This window comes from Homalodisca vitripennis, chromosome 4 (assembly GCF_021130785.1).
Source record: "Homalodisca vitripennis isolate AUS2020 chromosome 4, UT_GWSS_2.1, whole genome shotgun sequence".
Taxonomy (NCBI): domain Eukaryota; kingdom Metazoa; phylum Arthropoda; class Insecta; order Hemiptera; family Cicadellidae; genus Homalodisca; species Homalodisca vitripennis.
This window is the reverse complement of record NC_060210.1, coordinates 52,659,318-52,677,033: the sequence shown is the minus strand read 5'-3', so window position 1 is coordinate 52,677,033 and position 17,716 is coordinate 52,659,318. Positions and strand designations below refer to the sequence as shown.

General features: G+C 32.7%; 1 protein-coding gene across 2 annotated transcripts in view; it reads left to right on the top strand.

Annotated features, from left to right (window-relative positions):
- Positions 1 to 1,424: 1,424 nt before the first annotated feature.
- Positions 1,425 to 17,716, top strand: part of LOC124359317 (8-oxo-dGDP phosphatase NUDT18) — a 51,699-nt gene continuing 35,407 nt past the window's right edge. The window contains exons 1-3 of one of the 2 annotated variants that reach the window (XM_046811969.1): positions 1,425 to 1,763; positions 7,875 to 8,065; positions 12,896 to 13,063. In XM_046811969.1, the coding sequence (XP_046667925.1) occupies positions 1,658 to 1,763; positions 7,875 to 8,065; positions 12,896 to 13,063 (465 nt within the window). In that variant the 5' untranslated portion in view covers positions 1,425 to 1,657. Of the gene's footprint in view, positions 1,764 to 7,532; positions 7,752 to 7,874; positions 8,066 to 12,895; positions 13,064 to 17,716 lie in introns of those variants that run through there. The other variant, XM_046811970.1, reaches the window with a different exon arrangement.

Here is a 17,716-nt window from a genome sequence, read left to right as displayed (position 1 = left end):
TAAGATCTGCTATCTAAAAGTTTCTTTGTAGCTGTCACGGTAATTCAGTTCTGCGAGTAGCCCCTTTTGTACTATAAATACTCTTTGTAAGTTTTTCTAGACTGTTGTTCCACCCTAGGCCACTAAGCCATGTATTAAGCGTGATCCAAACAAGGTAAAATAGGCTGTCCTGGCTCTTTGGGAATCACTTATTTGGTTCATTCTTCTAATGGCGTATCTTCTGAAAACAAAAGTGTATTGCTTCTATGTATGATAATTTCATCACAGATATATCTACGATATCATCTGAGAGAGAATACATGTTTGGTGAATGTATTTGTTATTATATTCTCTATTATACAACTAGGGAACTGGATCACTCTCAGCAAGAATATTTATACAAAATTTAGATAACAAATATATGGTTGAGGTAAGCGCCATGTGCCTGGTTATTTAAAAACAAAATGGTCCGATTACGAGTTTGTTAAAGCCGTAAATATTTTAGTTTAAACAATGCGCGCATTTTAATTACTTGAGATGAATGCCTTCATTTGATTAGTTACGCGTAAGCGCATTGCTGTAAGATCATTCAAGATAATGCTGTAAAATAAGAGAAAACACAAAGCTTGCTCTATGCTTATAATCAAGCAATATCATAAGAAGAGGATAGCGTGAAACCTTTGGAATTAGTGCCGGATCCAAGTTATCCACGGTCATATTATAAGTTGGTAAAATCGAAATAGGCCTATCTTCTCGGAAGGGCAGGATCACCTCTCTTACAGGTCAGAACTGCTCCAACTAAATCGAACTTGGGATCTGCTAGAAATGTAGGTTTCGAAGGTTCTTGATGCAGTTTCATGTACTCCGTAATGTACAAGCTTCTTCACAAAATATCATGATAGATTATTTCGAAAGTATTGATTATGTTACATAAAACCAGAGTAGAATTTCCTTAAAAAGTATCAAAAATCACTTCAGTAAGCGATACAACAACTATGGCAGCTGTGTAACCTCTCCTGAATCTGTGCTGTGCGTTTGAGAACAGCTCAAATTACTCAAAAAATATAACAAGACCTAGAGATCATAGAGTTAATCACAAAGAGTCATGATAACCTTCATGCCTTTACTGAAAATTGGTAGAATCGAAATAGATCTAGAGCTACTTGGAAGATCAGGATCACCTCTCTTAAAGATAGGAACTGCTTTATTTAATTTTAGAACATCAGCAAATACTCCACTCATTCAATAATAACCAAAGGCTCAGCTATGATATATACAGAATGTTTATCTACATGCTGTGTATATACCATTAGATTACTTGAATTTGTTTACTGATAATATATATTTTTTATGCATATTTATACTACATTTATAAGGACATTATAATTAGTTTGTTCCTCTATGTTATATCTGGGAACTGTAACACAGCTGTGAGCTGAGTGAGAACTGACACATTAGTCACAGCGGAATGTGAAAATGAAATGTCAAAATCTACATGGAATGTTATGAATCTTGGGAGAGGTTGTTTGTTGTCGTTCGTCTTGAGAAATACAGTATGAATGGAATTTCACTATCAAGTTATACCGTTATATATTAGTGACACGCTCTATGAACTTCGTTTTAGAAATTTGACTCGTATCGTTTTCATTTTAGCTTGGATTTAAAACTAAGTAGAAAAATGGACTCAATTGAAAGCAACTTAAGTTTGTTATTGGAAGGTTCGGCTTTGCAAGACAGCGAGGAATTATGTGACTTTTCATTGGCGGATCAAAATGAAGCGATAGGTATGTTTATTTAAACTTTTAATGTTTAGCTTAGCTTGATCGTTGTCTTATTTTATAAAGCCCAGCTGTTGTCACAATTTCTTTGTAGTAACGTTATTTTACAGCCTGGAATATTATGATTAACCTGACGACTTCCTGATTGTGTTGGTGGCCGTTTATTATACTGTAGCCCTTCTACTATAGTAATCGATTAGCTTATTGCTATCCAATTTTTTTACAGAGGGGCCAAGCAGAATTGGTCAATATTGGGTTTTGGAAGAATCGACGAGAATTATCTAAAAACCACTTTTACGATATTTCTGTCAAATTACACCATGAATAGTGCATAAACGAATTAGATTAAAAGCACCAGATAACGTATCAAAATTCTAATGAATCTGAATACAAAAGATTAAGGCAGTGAGAATTTTACATTTTATCCCCAGGAAACCATAAGGGTAATTCTTCCTCCAAATGAAATTTAATGAATTAATACAAGAACATAATCAGATATATTATAACTTGGTACTTACACTAAAAAGATTCAATTGTACATTGATATAATATATCTTAATAAATAGTAGGCTATGTAAATATTAATTACGTTATATAGTACCCTCTGTAAATACTGTTCATTTTTTTCTTTGTCTTGGTGAGGTGAAGATAATTTAATAATTTTCATGAAATAAATCATTGAATTTTAATATGTTAGAGATCACGCTTATTGTGTAAACACTAGAGGCCATGCAAAAGTAAATTACTCTCGCTAACTTTTCTTATTATTTACAATTTTCCCTCAATTGGAAATCTTTTAAATAAACCCCTTTGATTACATTAAATCACTGTCTCTTAGCATATTCTAATTAAAATATTCTGGATATAAAACACTCCCTATATAAACACATTACTAGTACTGTACGATTTGACGTAAAATTTACACTATACAAGAGGTTGCACATTGAGCAAATTGCTGCGTGAACATTTATAGGCCTATTCCAAAAGAAAATTTTGTGCCTAATTGTATTTATAATTTTGAATTTATAAGAGAGAATATTGCTATTAATTAAGTATAGAGGATTAAAAAAGTGTTATTCTTAAAAAAAAGCGACCCAAAACAAACAGATAAAGGGTTACTTGTTGAAATTTATGAGAAGAGATAATACAAACTCCCAAGCTGCTAATATTGTTAATCACAAAAATATCATTCTCTGATTAGTGCAGAAAACTACTGAAAGTGCAACCTCTTGTGTGTTTTAAAAGTACAAGCATCTGGATTTCTTATCATTAGTTTTAATTTGATACTACTTGTAGCAATAGATAGCTTATAGTTATATATTTTTAATAGGCTACATTAACTTGTTTATATTTTTAATTTTATGTTTTTGTTTTCTCATACAAATAGAAACTGTGTTTGAAAAACTTCATAATAGGCCTAGACAACAATAAACATTGCTGAACAATAAGATCTGTTTATTTTTTTTAATCATTATTACATCTATGGTTAATCCAACAGGTTAAAGTATTGTTATTCCAGTAGCAAATTAAAAAAGTTTAAATCTGGACTGGTTGCAGGCCAGTAAAAGAAACAACAACACTGCACTTATATCAAATGGAAGAGTACTGCATTATCACTTCAACGCTCTTAATATGAGCATGGAATGTTATGGATTGTGACTCTTAGTATTTCTTGAAAAAATTAAAAATTACTTGAGTCTGTGGTACTAAAAGGGATAAATCTAAAAGGTTAATTTATCCAGTAGTTATTTTTTTTCTGTATGAGACATTTTACTGATATCATAAAAGAATTGTGCAGTTTCAGTAATTCGTTGGAAGATAGTAGGGTAATTTGTAGATGTTATTCTGGTATCCTGAAAGCCTCTAACCCAAAAGTTTGTTTATAAGCTGTTCTAACCTCAAAATCAGTTCTTGTATTGTTGTTGTGGTGAGTTTAGTGAGTTACTATGTTCTCAGATAATGATAAAGCAAAGTGTGTTTTACTGTTGGCTGAATTGAAATCCGTAATTTTAGTTCAACGTACGTTCCGACGTAAATTTGGAAGAGATCCACTACACAAAAATAACATAACACGTTGGCTTAAACAATTTGAAGAAACTGGATCAGTTAAGAAACAGAAATCAACCGGCAGACCAGGTGTAGCAGATGGAACAGTTGAACTAATTAAACATTTGGAAATTAGAAGTCCTGGGAAGTCCATCCCTTGTCGAAGCGTTGAATTAGGTAATCCCAAAACAACAGTCCACAAATTTGTATATAAAAACTCAAATTACACGCTTATAAAATCCAGATACTGCAGGAATTGAAACCCAATGATTATGTAAACCGTTACTATTTCACTGTCTAAATACTAGATAGAATAAGTGAAAACGAATAATTTTTAGATGATATTATTTTTAATGACGAAGATACTTTCCATATTAATAGATGTGTTAACAGACACAATTCATGAAATTGGAGACTCTGGAAATCTACATGTAATTGTTTGGAAACAATGTGATTCGTCTAAAGTTAATGTTTGGTGTGGTGTGATGAAAAATTGCGTACTAGGGCCTTTCTTCTTTTCCTGGAAAAACAATTAATGGAGTTGTGTATCTTGACATAATAACCAGTTATTGCTTTCCTAAGCTAAATGAACTTGAAAACATTCATCAACTTAATTTCCAACAGACGATGCTTCCTCATACTTCAGTGCATTGGTCACAGAAGCTTTGAACAAAAGATTAGGAGATCGATGGATAGGCCGGCAAAGACCTGTGCTGTGGCCTACAAGGAGTTCAGACCTGACACCTTATGATTTTTTTCTTGTGGGAGTACATCAAAAGCGTTGTTTATTAAAAAAAAACCGGTTGTCTGTAAAGTTGGTTTACTGATGATAGTTGAATGTGAAAACGTCATAAGAAAATACTGATGGAATGGTTGCATTTTTCAAAAGAAAATTTTAATTTTATTTGTTTGATGGATATTTTGTATGTATATAAAGGAGGAGGTAAATGGAAATCAGAATGGAATTGATCAAGTTACATTTATTTGTACGCATTTAAATACAATTATGTCAATTTTTATTTTACAATGTACATAGTTTTTACAAGTATGAATGCGCGTTCAGCAATTGTTTTATAACTTTTATCTGCAACTTTTAAACATGTGTGATATTTAACCTCTTACAACTTGTGTTATTCTGTTGAGAATAGGACGATTTATTAGGATTATTTATTTTTGCAAATTTAATTGTAATTTGTTTAAAAAAGTAATCATTTTGAATAATTTATTATAAGAATAAACTGTAATTAAATTATTGTTCATAAATCTTGAATTTAAAATTTAAAATTTGGAAACATCATTAAAATGTTTGTAACTCTAGCTTTTAAAAAGCCCGCCTCAATGTGTTTGATTGTTCCCTTTGATGGCTGGCTGGTCCAACCTGTCATTTCAGACACGTTGTTATGATATGTGGAAGATTTAACATTTATGTTGTAATTTTTTGAAATCATAGCTACGCTCGATAATTATTTTGATCAAATAGTAAACCCATTGATTTTTTACTCATCGTGAAATAGTTCTGTTAACTTATTGTTATAGTTTTGTCAATTATAGCATAATCTACAATCGCTGCACTAGCGGACCGATGCTATTTATTTTAATGATGAAAGCACGAATTTTCGACAATAAATCAGAGAGAGAGAGAGAGAGAGAGAATCATCTTTATTCCATAAAATATACAATACTTAAATGCTAAATACTAATGTATATGAATAGCGTCAATACTAATAAATACTATAATATGCTTTTCTAAACCTAACCTACAACTAATATTTACAATTTTTAATACTTTGATTGCATTAAAACTATTGCCTCAATTATTTTCCATGGCCTCATCTACCAATTCATTAATAGAGTAAAGTGCTTTGTTCGTAAGATACTCCTTAATTTTTATTTCAAATTTGTTATAGTTAGTTTCTTTTTTGATTTCCTCAGGTAAATAATTTATAAATCTTTTCCCCATATAATCAGTTTTCATTTCATAAAATGTCAAATTGTGTTTGTCAGTGATAATTTGGTTACGTGTATTATAGTCATGCCAAGGTGTTGGAGATTGAGCAGAATTTCTTTTTACGAATTGTATTACTTCTGTCACATATAAACTATATATGGTAGGGATTTTAAGCTCACAGAATAAATATTTTTCTGAATCGTGTCTCTGTAGATGTAATATAACTCTAATTGCTTTCTTTTACATTTTTAATATTTTATCTAAATTTTGTTTTGATGTTGCACCATATATACTAATCCCATATGCTAGATGTGAATGGATTAATGCATAATAAATTTTTCATAAAGCATTTAAGTCACATAGCTTAGACATACGATGCAAGGCATAAATTCCAGATGAGATTTTGTTTAAAACATTCTGTACAAGATTATTCCAAGATAAGTGTTCATCTATAGTTAGACCTAGAAATTTTGTACAGTTTTCTTGTGTTATAATATCATTACCTATTATAATTAATGGTTCAATTTTATGTCTACTTTGTTTTGTGGAAAATTTTATAAAGTTTGACGTTTTCAATAAACTCAATCTCAGCTGTAATAGTGGATTTGCCCGGCAAAAACCCATGTTGTTCTTTATCTGTTAATCTATAGAACTCTAAATATTTTAGAAGTTGGTTGTAGACAATACGTTCAAAGATTTTTGAGAAAGAAGACAGAATCAACACTGGCCTGTAACAGGAGACATCCCTTGGTATTACCTTTTTTAAAAACTGGTATAACTTTAGAAATTTTTAGTTTAGACTAAACATATATTTAATATCGAAAGAATCATTACCTTTATCGCTGCTATAAACAATTGAAACCATATTCACTTTTCACTGTACTTCATAGTTGATGAAAACATGTACATGTATTATTTTATAGTAGCTGTCCACATGGACAAAAAGTAGGAGAGAGACAGATGTCGAACAGATGTACCGCGCTCTCGTTTGCACTTCAAGCCTTAAATGGAATGCCTCAGGACGTTATGATTTTTGGTGCGTGCAGCCGGCTCCATAGAATTATAAGACGTTGTCACGTCAAAAATTCTCGACCTGAACCACTGAAAACACAGGATTAATGAAGCAATGACAACCATAACCGAAGAAATATTAATGAATATTTGGAGAGAAGTTGAGTATCGTTTGGACATTTGTCAAGCGACTAAGGCCGCACATATTGAAATGTATTAATTATGTAAAAAAAACTCAGACGACAAATTAGATGAATAAACAACAGTAATTAATTCTGTAAGCAATTCAGGTTTTCTTTAAACCATGTTCGAAACCACACTATTCTTTTATGATAACCCTGTACAGCATTAAATGTTACAGTTTCCTGAAATTATTTCATAGTCTGTTGTAATTAAACGTGAGTAACTCAGTTACATATTTCAAAATTATATGAAAACACAAGTTTAGAATAATGAATGATATTCAGTAACAACTCATTCAAAAACATATATTACACTAAAAGATTTCAACAAGGTTGTGTGTCTTGCTCTCTATCTCCAAGGTGCCAGAAACCTGTGTAACCTAGTTACTATAATGAGTAACTGCTTTGTTACTAACCAAAAATCTCAAATTAGAAATTTTATATACATGTTGATGTAATGTTATCATCTCTAAAAGATATATATAATTGGACACTTCAGGCAGATGGTATTTGTAAAAGTGAGTCAAACACTCGTATTGCAGTGTGATTAGATAAAATGTGAGTAATAAAAAGACATCATGCATAATGTACAATCAATTGTGTGGTAATGGACTGTTGACCTATCTACCACACTAAAGAGACTAAAGAAAGTCAAAATAACAGTAGCATAGCTCAAAGCCTGCTACTTCTGTAGTTTGAAAAATGATTTCTTTTTCAGTTTATCTGATTTCTTTTTGAATAGAATTATATAGTGCTTATATATTCAATGGGTTTTATTTGATGGTGTAGCGTAATAAGAGTGTCAAGGTAAGTTACTAAAGGAAATTCAACTATTTATCATTAGGAACTTAATTCATTAGTATTAGAATAGATCATTACTATTAATCAACTTTTATTGGTAGTAATGGACAAAGTGTTCTTTTATTTTAGCTGCAAAGGGTGTTACGCCTTCAACACCTTCTGACTTTGTTCCCGTTACAAAGAGTACAGTAACATATATTGTAATGGCAGTACTCTACAATGAAGATGGTGAAATTCTCATGATGCAAGAAGCAAAAAGCTCGTGTGCTGGACAGTGGTATTTGCCTGCAGGAAGAATGGAGCCAGGAGAAGACATTGAGGTAAGATTTTCAGTGTTTTCATCTACACGTAAAAGACACCTGTGTTTATAATATTAAATAATTTTTGCAACAAAAATTACTTTTATTAAAATAATTAACAGGGCTAGTTTATTCTGAATTGGATTCAGAATTGTAGGTATATGTTTGCTTTGTGTACAGTAGTTGTTTCAATGTTTAAGCATGAACTATTTGTACATCATGTAGATCTACACTCAAGTTACCATGTTCACCGATTCATGGTTACTCTCACCACGTCTCCCATCTCTCCGCCATTGATGTTTCTGTTTTTATCACACTTCTGTCTTTGTTGTTTATACATTAAGTGTTTTAATTAAGCGTTGCTTCAGATCTTGACAATGTATTCATGAAAATACAAAATAAACAATAATTTCATTCACCAATATAGACTAATTTGCTTAGCACAGATATTTGGAATTTTCTTAACTAATTTTTGTGTTTTAAAGTTATTTTCATTTTAAAAAGTTGTTTTAAAAACAAAAACAAATTAATTTTAAAATCAATTTTAATACAGACACATTAATTAGAAAAATTTTAAATATCTGTTCCAAGCAAATTAGTTTATGTGATTTATGAGGTTTACCATGAATCTAAACTAAATAAAGTGATGAAAAATTACCTGTGTTACTATTGTAGGTTAAAACAAGAAAATGTGTGGTTTGTCTCATAATCTTCCTTCATATATGTCACATGCTTACTCAGTAAGATATGAAGTATGATTAGGTGTATTACTGGGAGAAATCATTACTTTTCAGTCTGTGATATCATTTCAAAATATGGAAAAGAGGAACTGCTGAGGTAAAAACTTTGAATACGTAATATACTGAATGGGAAGTATAGATATGGCCCCTGAGTATTGACTGTGAGAGAACAATATGTATGGTAAGAACGAAATCACTTAAGAGGACTAACTGTGACTCCGTAAGTCTTCCAACTTGATGCTTATGTGCTTATAGTGTACTTTAAAATGGTTTATGGTGTACTTTGTGGTATGTTCAGTCTATGTACTTGTTTACCATTAAATGGAAGGAAGATAAAAGTAGTTTCTGTGTAAAAAAAAGCTAGGAATAACTGTAGCTAGTCCAGTCATAAAACAATATCGTTCAATCATTAGCCAGTACAAAGAATCAGATACCTTTCCTAGCTGAATGGCTGTTAGCTTTATCTCATCTACCATACTCTTCAGTTTAGTAGAAAATGAACATAGTACCTGGACCTTCCAGTTTTTTAAGGCAGGATAAAGTATTCATCGATCAAGGTCATAATAGATTGCAAGATGTGGAGATTTTCAGACTAAACATGTTCCAGTGCAGATGATACACAGGTAGTAATTTCAGTTGCAAAATAGATGACTCCCTAGCATTTCACATTGTATTAACTTAGCAAAGACTTTACCAGTTTGTCATTTTATTAATTTAACATTAAACCAACCTTATTCCTCATGACGATTACTTCCACCTGACTAAAGTGCCACCTGCCAGGCACTTTAGTCTTACTCATGCAGCTTAGGTGCAAGGGACTCATGTGTGCATGACCAGCTGTAACCGGTTCCTTCTGCCTGCACACACTCCACCGCGGCTCCACTCATTATGCCCAGGGCTGCGCACTAGTCTACTATCCTAAGTTTCTAACCATCCTGGACCTAGTGCAGCCCGATCCATAGAGCGTACCGACCAACTACTCTCAACTACGATTCCAAAGCTCTCTGCTTTGAAGTGTTGTGTTTCACTTACCTAAAATATTGTGCATTTACTGTTTTGAAACAGAAAATGGTGTCTTACATCACAATTAACCTCTTATCCTATTATAAGTATACCGTAACCTATTAATTTTATCATAGGTGTGATTCGCTGAAGTTTGATTCGCCTACGTCAGTAACAACTCCTATTTTATTTTGTTCCTAACTGTGGTTTGCCCATAGCACTATTGACTTCCATTCTTTTTCGATCCTGACTGTGGTTATTAAACAGTATTACCGACTTATACACAATTAAATTCTAACTATTACTCTTAAACAGTGTTACCTATTCTTTTTTTCTGTCTTAACTGTGGTTAATAGAGAACTCTATCGATTCCTGTTCTTTTCTGACCCTAACTGTGGTTTTCCCATAGTACTACTGATATCTTTTTGTTCGATCCTAACTGTGGTTTACATACATTATTACCAACTTTTATTCTTTTTCAATTCTAACTGTGGTTATCCCAGATCACTACCGACTCTCATTCTCTCTCTAGCCTCTCTGTGGTTCATCCACAGCACTGACTACTCTTATTGTCCTTTTATCCTTATGGTAATTGCCCACAGCACTACCAATTCATATTCTGTTTCTGTGATAACTGTAATTCGTCCACATAGGTACTGACTGATTTTTTTTAACCAACTTTATCTATTTATTTCCATTTTGCCATGTGTGCTCTACCATTGAATTCCAAATCCTATCCTTTAGAAGAAATGATCTAGACCCCATTCAAAATCACAATAGTGTGTTCCATGGTTAAGTCTGAGTGAAAACCTCCCTTCTACTATCCAGTTAGCCTCCTTGCCCTGCAATGTGATACCTTCCGACTTTATTGCTAATTCCAGTTAACTTACTCTTGATTTAACCCAACTAGACTGAGCCTATTTGATCAAAACTATTTGCATAAATCTGAGATAGTCAGAAATGTTCACTATTCTGATTTATGTCATAAGGTTTTACTATGTGTGGTCTTGGTTTTGGAGTACAATATTACAGCTTGGACACAATCTATAACTAAGAACTGTATGCAACAAATCTGTATCTGGAAGAAATTGTTAATCCTAACTCAAAATGTTGATAATGGGATGTATGTTAGCCACATATGATTATAGATTTACTGCCGTAATAACGCTGTTACAAAGTTACTAAGTAAAGTACTAATTCCACTAATAATCTGATAATGTCATGAAGCCGTTGCAACCAGATTTTGTTAATTTTTAAAAGTTCACCTTCATAAATTTAGACGCTATATTAACATATTTTTACTAGGGTGATACTCTTCTTTATCACTGTTTTGCTTTAGTACAGATCATGTCCTATATCATTCTGCAGGAGTACAATCAAGAGAAAAAATTAATTTTTGTAGGATCTTGAAATTTTTGTTGTTGAAAGGATAGTAGAATTACGGATATTTCTCACCTTTAATAACCCTTCTGTGCCAGACCTTATCTTTAGAACATGTGCAATTCCTGGTATAGCTCTATAATTATGTATTGTGAGCTGATAGTGGGAGATGGTAATGAAGGATATTTCCACACTGAGCTTTGCTGTTTGTTCTCAGGATCAGGAAAATGATGTAGGCAAATTTCATCAGCAGTGATGACATTTTAAAGAAACTCCGGAACTTCCTATAACATCAATTTTAACTACATGCAGCACTGCATGTGAATGTCCTTTATTTCGGAAATAACAATCTTAGAACCCATTGCGCACAACACACCTCATATATAATATTTCTCTCACCAACATGTAGTTGTTACCAAATGAAATATTTAATATTTCAGGAAGTGATCTCAGGGTAATTCATCGATCCTCTCTCACAATGATAGCATCAGTGTTGATGTTTTCTTCCGTATGAGCAGTAACTGGAGCACCTGGTCCACCTTCCTTTGAAATTGATTGTCTCCCTTTTTAAAAATTTGAAACCCCCTTCGAGCTGTGCTGTAGGAAGAACAGACTCTCTATATATCTCCCGTAACATTGTATAAATCTCAGTTGAAAAGTTTTTGAGACAAAAGCAGAATTCCACGTATTGTTCCTCGCATGATACCTCCATTGCAACGGTAGGCAATACTGAACATGTATGAACTTGCCTGCCTCTCATCAGGAGTCTCAACAATGGAACTACAACTGCGTGATAAGCTAATGTAATATCATAAGATTAAATTTTAGTGTCGTTGATTATGGCTGTACAAAAAGTATGATCATTCTTTATTGAACAGCCCTCGTATTTTTAACAAGTCCATATAGTTAAATGCACTTGTTGTGCATTTTACATACTTCCTTATAGTCATTAAAAGGGTTAAGTGTTACAAAACAAAACAAATACAGTAACACTTCCCGATGAACACGTAAAAGTTTATATTTGTCATCTAATCCTCTTAGGTCCAGTCATATCTTACTGATTGTTATGTTTCTTTTATTATAACACTTAACTATAAAAATGTCAATAATCCTATTATCCATTCAAGTCATACATAGTCAATAATGATGTAGTATTTTTCAATACATAAGGATATGTACAGAAGGATTGATTGAGCTAAAAAGAAGTTAAAAAGGTTATTGTTGTGTTGAATTCTTAAAGGAAATCATTTTTCTACTACTCTCAGGGAAGTCATATTTAACAATAGTGCAAAAATTACAATTTCTCTTGGAAATCCCTTTAACAAGTGACTTAAACATCAAGATCATTTTAATAAATATCCAAAGCTTTAAATTGTGTTTTAATAAATTAATTTGGGGAAAGCAAGATCCAGCATTGTTTGGTGTTTCTTATACATTTATTCTTGTTAAATACATTATCTGTCAATATGATAGATAATTTAGCTCACACAAGATGAGTGTTATTTAGGAGGAAACAAGTTTGTTAAGTAACTGTACAATGATGATGCCTCTATACAATGCAGTTAAATTTGTGTAGATACATTTGGTAGTAGTTCAATCAAACAGAATTCACCATCAGAAACAATCATGTAAGTAGATTAAAACTAACTAGGTTCCACAACATGCATGGAGAACAAATAAAAGGGCATGATAATTGAGACATGAATTATGGTTGTTATTGTATGCTTAGGAGGCAGTGAAGAGAGAAGTACTGGAGGAGACAGGGTTGACAATGGAGCCCACATCCCTGATTATGGTGGAATGTGCCAGCAAAGCTTGGTTCCGTTTTGTGCTCACTGGCCGAATCACGGGTGGTATCCTCAAGACTCCGGCCCAAGCTGACTCAGAATCTTTGCAGGTATTTTAACTCATTCTTATTTGTCATCTTACCCAAAAATCAAGATTAACAAGCGTTATACAATTTTGAAAGTTAAATAAACAAAATGAAATTTTCTTAAATTTTCCAAATTATACTATTCCATAAATTAGTAATTGTATAAAAATATTACAAAAGTATGTTTTTACTTAACCCTACAGCTGGCATGAAGAGAATTTTCATCGCCGAAGGTCTGTATGAATTGGCAACAACGAATATTAGTCGCCAATGTAGACACGTACATTTACTTAAAGTTTAGGTATTAAAGGTCATATAAATGATATTTATTTGATATATTGTGGCAGAGCATTAACCATAGTAACAATTTATTGTTCTTATTTCGATTATCGGACAACTGACGTGAACATAATATGCAACAGCCACATTGTTGCCCCATCCACGTTGTGAAACTGTAAATAAGTGCCAGGTTTTATGTTTGGAGTTACTAATAGTATTTGTGGACAAATGTCTTTTATAGTGATTTAGTGTTGTTAATACTGTGTTTTAGCTTTCGTAGGTTATAGTTTTATTTGTTTATTATGGGTGAAAGCTTTAGAGACCAATCATGTGACCTTAGAGAGCTTGTTTTGGTTCATCCTATTTCTAGTGATGACGAAGTTTATTTTGACTTTGAGGTAAAACTGACAGACCGTGTAGCAGACGTGTAGTAGATCCTAGTAAGTTTTCTCTCACAGATGTGTGAGTCAGCCAGAGAAGTTGTTCTTCCACATGGTGATGTCCTTGGCCCTGCTCATAAACTCGTGAAACTCTCCAATTAACCGAACTTTCGTTTGTATACTGTATGTGAGTAAAATCTCCAAAAAGAAAACTAATTTCTTCTGTCCTGGTTGCAATTGTGAAATTCACTCTGTCCTACCATTTGGTCGAACATTAAGCCAAACCAGTTTCACAGGGAGGCCACAAACGCAGGTGACTCTTGGTGAAAGATAAAACTTTTTATATACTGTTCATATTTAAATAAAATATAATTAAAATTTAGTATTTCATTTTATTTTTGTTTTAACTATCATACTTATATACTGTAAGTATAAATGCAGTCATAAGATTATGTCTATCTATGAAAAATATTATTTCTTTAAGAGATCAACCTCTTTTCAAAAGAGCAGTAATTACACCTGCTTTTTCATACAAAGCCATATAACAAATAAGTTGTGAGGTTAACCCGGGGAACTCCCGTGGTGAGAAACAACTTCACCCAAGTGCATTTTTAAAATTTATTTATTTAAATAATTTTATTTTAATTGAACTGCTGCATGTGATCCTCAACAGACATCTATGGAAGGATATACACGCATCGAGGCACTGCTCTGAGTGGTGGGAGTAGCGTGGTCGGGAGGGGGAAGCACCCCTCTCACCCCGCCAGTCGTATTCTCACCACGCGAGCGACCGTGTGACTGCTCTCGATAAGTTTTTTCTCACCACGCGAGTGACCCCGTCAGTGATTTTCTTGTAAAAGTTTTTCGGTAGTTCTTAATTTTTTGTTGTTGTTTACTCGTTCTCCATCGTTTGATCACACTTTTAGTATTTTTTCTAATACTAGTTTATGTTTTATATAGTGTGCAGACCTCAGTATTTTTTAATTAGTTTTTGCAGACCATGTTTCATAATGAATGTCAACGATGAGAATATTGCTAACTGGCTGCTTCAAGAAGAAGAAATAGAGAGCTTTGTTAGTACTGAAAATCATTCTGATACCGATGCCGAAAGTGAACATAGTGAGCACAACACTAACTCCGAACAATCTGATACGCATCCTGATGAACATATTTCTACTGCTCCAAACCCACCACTCATTCAAGGACTTCCAAGCACGTCACAGAACAATACGGGACTTCCAAGCACTTCACGGAATACAGCAAGTAATATGCAGCTATGTTATCCTATGTTGGCAATGACGGCACAGCTTTGCATGTTCATAAACCAATAGTTACAAGAACTGCTCCTCAAAATATTGTTCAAAAGCTCCCTTCTATACAAAGAGCTTATAGGGACAAAACTGAAGTAACTGACTGTTGGAAAGCTTTCATATCAGATGATATTATAGAGAAAATAGTACAGTTTACAAGCCAGCAGTTACAACGAATGCAGCAAAACTATTCTCGAGGTGAACGAGATTGCCCACTTACTAACAAAGAAGAAATCATGGCATTCTTTGGCTTGTTGTATTTGATTGGTATAAAGAAAGGAAACCATTTAAATACTGAAGAACTTTGGTCAACAGATGGAACTGCCCCAGATATCTTCCGCACTATAATGTCCAAGAGAAGATTTCATTCTCTTGTACAAGAAATTCGTTTCGATGACAGGCAAACACGAAATGCAAGGAAAAAAATAGACAACATAGTCCCAATAAGAGACATTTTTGAACAGTTTATAAGCCACTGCCGCGCCACATACAATGTAGGTGCATTTGCCACCATTGACGAAATGCTTGAGCCCTTCAGAGGGCGATCTACATTTCGCCAATATATTGCCAATAAACCCGCCAAGTATGGCATCAAAATCTATGCTGTAGCAGATGCCAAAACATTTTTCACCGTCATCATGGAGATTTACCCTGCAAAACAGCCCAACGGTCCTTACAAGATTCCCAACGACGTTGCCAGTGTTGTCAAACGAGTTGCAGAACCGATATTGAATGAAGGTAGGAATCTGACCATGGATAACTATTACACATCCGTACCATTGGCAAATGACCTATTTACTAATCATAGAACAACAGTTATGGACTTTTGCCCTGCAAAAAAGAATCGATGCTGTTCCTCCAAAAAACTGCTATGTAAGGAGCACACCAAAAAGCAGACATTCACGTGCAACGACTGCTACATAAGTGAAGAAGAAGACAGCCAATAATTCACCACATCAGTACAACATTTCAGAGCTTATCGAAAATTCTTAACTTGTTCTCGTTTCTGTTTTCCTTCTAGCCTCAAAAATGTTATTATTTTTGTAACAAAAACATGTGTATACAATTTGTTATACATTATTACTTATTTAAATTCAGTTTGAGCTAATAAATAGGTATTTGTAACTGTCTTAAGGCTTTCATTTAACCTGATTCTAAAGGTGAGAAAAAATCTCACCACGTGAGCTGTTACGTAACTTATCACAACACGAGTCCTCGCGGGTTAAAGTTAGAATAACTATATATTTTTGGAATTGGCACAAAATTTAGAATAAGTTATACACTTACAGTTGTGATGTAAAACTTTTTGCTATGCAGTTACATGACAAAATATTTACAAAAACTATTGCAAAAATTATTCTTTTTACAATTTTGTAAAAAGAAAAATTAACATGGAAACTAACAATAAGTTATTGTTACGATAATATTCACCAAATATATATGAATAAATTGACATATAATTGTTTACATTTGGAGTGACAGTTATGAAATTGGATACATTACAAAAAATAGAACATCTGCGTGGTTGTTGAAATAGAGCAACGTTATGGAAAATACTAACAGTTTCGATTTACTCATTAATATAAACTCCCAAACAGATTATTTCCAAAACACTATAGTAATTACTTTTAGACAAAATACTCTATATAAGTGCATTTATAGCATGTATCACTGTGAACAAGTAAATGAACATAACCAAACAAATAAACATCCAAACACAAGCAAAATGATTCATAGGTTACTAAGTAGTTAGAAACAGCTGATGGTACATGGAGGCTAGATCAATGTTTTTCACCTAAGTATACATGATTTTTGATATAATGCCACTTATACATTACCAGTTTATTCAATTTTCTTCCTAACAATATAATATTTGAATATATACTATGGAAATAACTGATGTCTAGGGATTAACGTTTCAGATTACCTAAGACACACTGTATATGTTACAGTTTGGTGAAGAATTAATGCAAAGTATGATTTAAAGTTTTCTCATTTTATTATTCTTGGTTAACTAATAAACTTTTATTAACCTATTGGGGCCTACTTGTTTGTCACCAGATTGACTCACCAGGTCCAATTAATAATCTCAAGTGATTATGCCTATATTTCAATATTCCTTATGTATTTGTCACTATAAACCAATAAATTGTAATAAAATCTTGTTTTATTCAAGGAAGAACCTCATATCATTGTTGTAAAAAGTTAGGCAATGCAAAAATAAAATTTGTATTCATTATTTTTTATTAGAAATGTAGCCTCAAAAATGTTTAGGTACAAATAACAAGAATAAACCTTTGAACACATTTGTTGGTTTTTATTTGTACAATGTACATTTCAGATTTAATGTGTTCAACCAAAATTGACATATGTTTTAACTACCTTGGTGGCTAAATTTTATTTTTATATGTGATCAAATTTATAATGTTTAAAGTCTGTCAAATAATACATTTTTTGTTAAAAAATCTTTGTCATTTTAATAATATATTGGGGTTAGTTTTGGCACTTTTGTAAATTTCAAGATGTTCTAAAGTTAACAATAGGTCTTTTTTCTTGCAAGTGTGTAAAAGTTGAAGATGTTTTTAATTTTTTTGTATGTATGGCCAGTGTTATTTAGATGATCAGCATATTTTGAATTTGATGATGAACTTTTATATTTTCATCAAATTTTGAAGGATCGGCTGGTTTGTACAATATAGTGGTTTAGA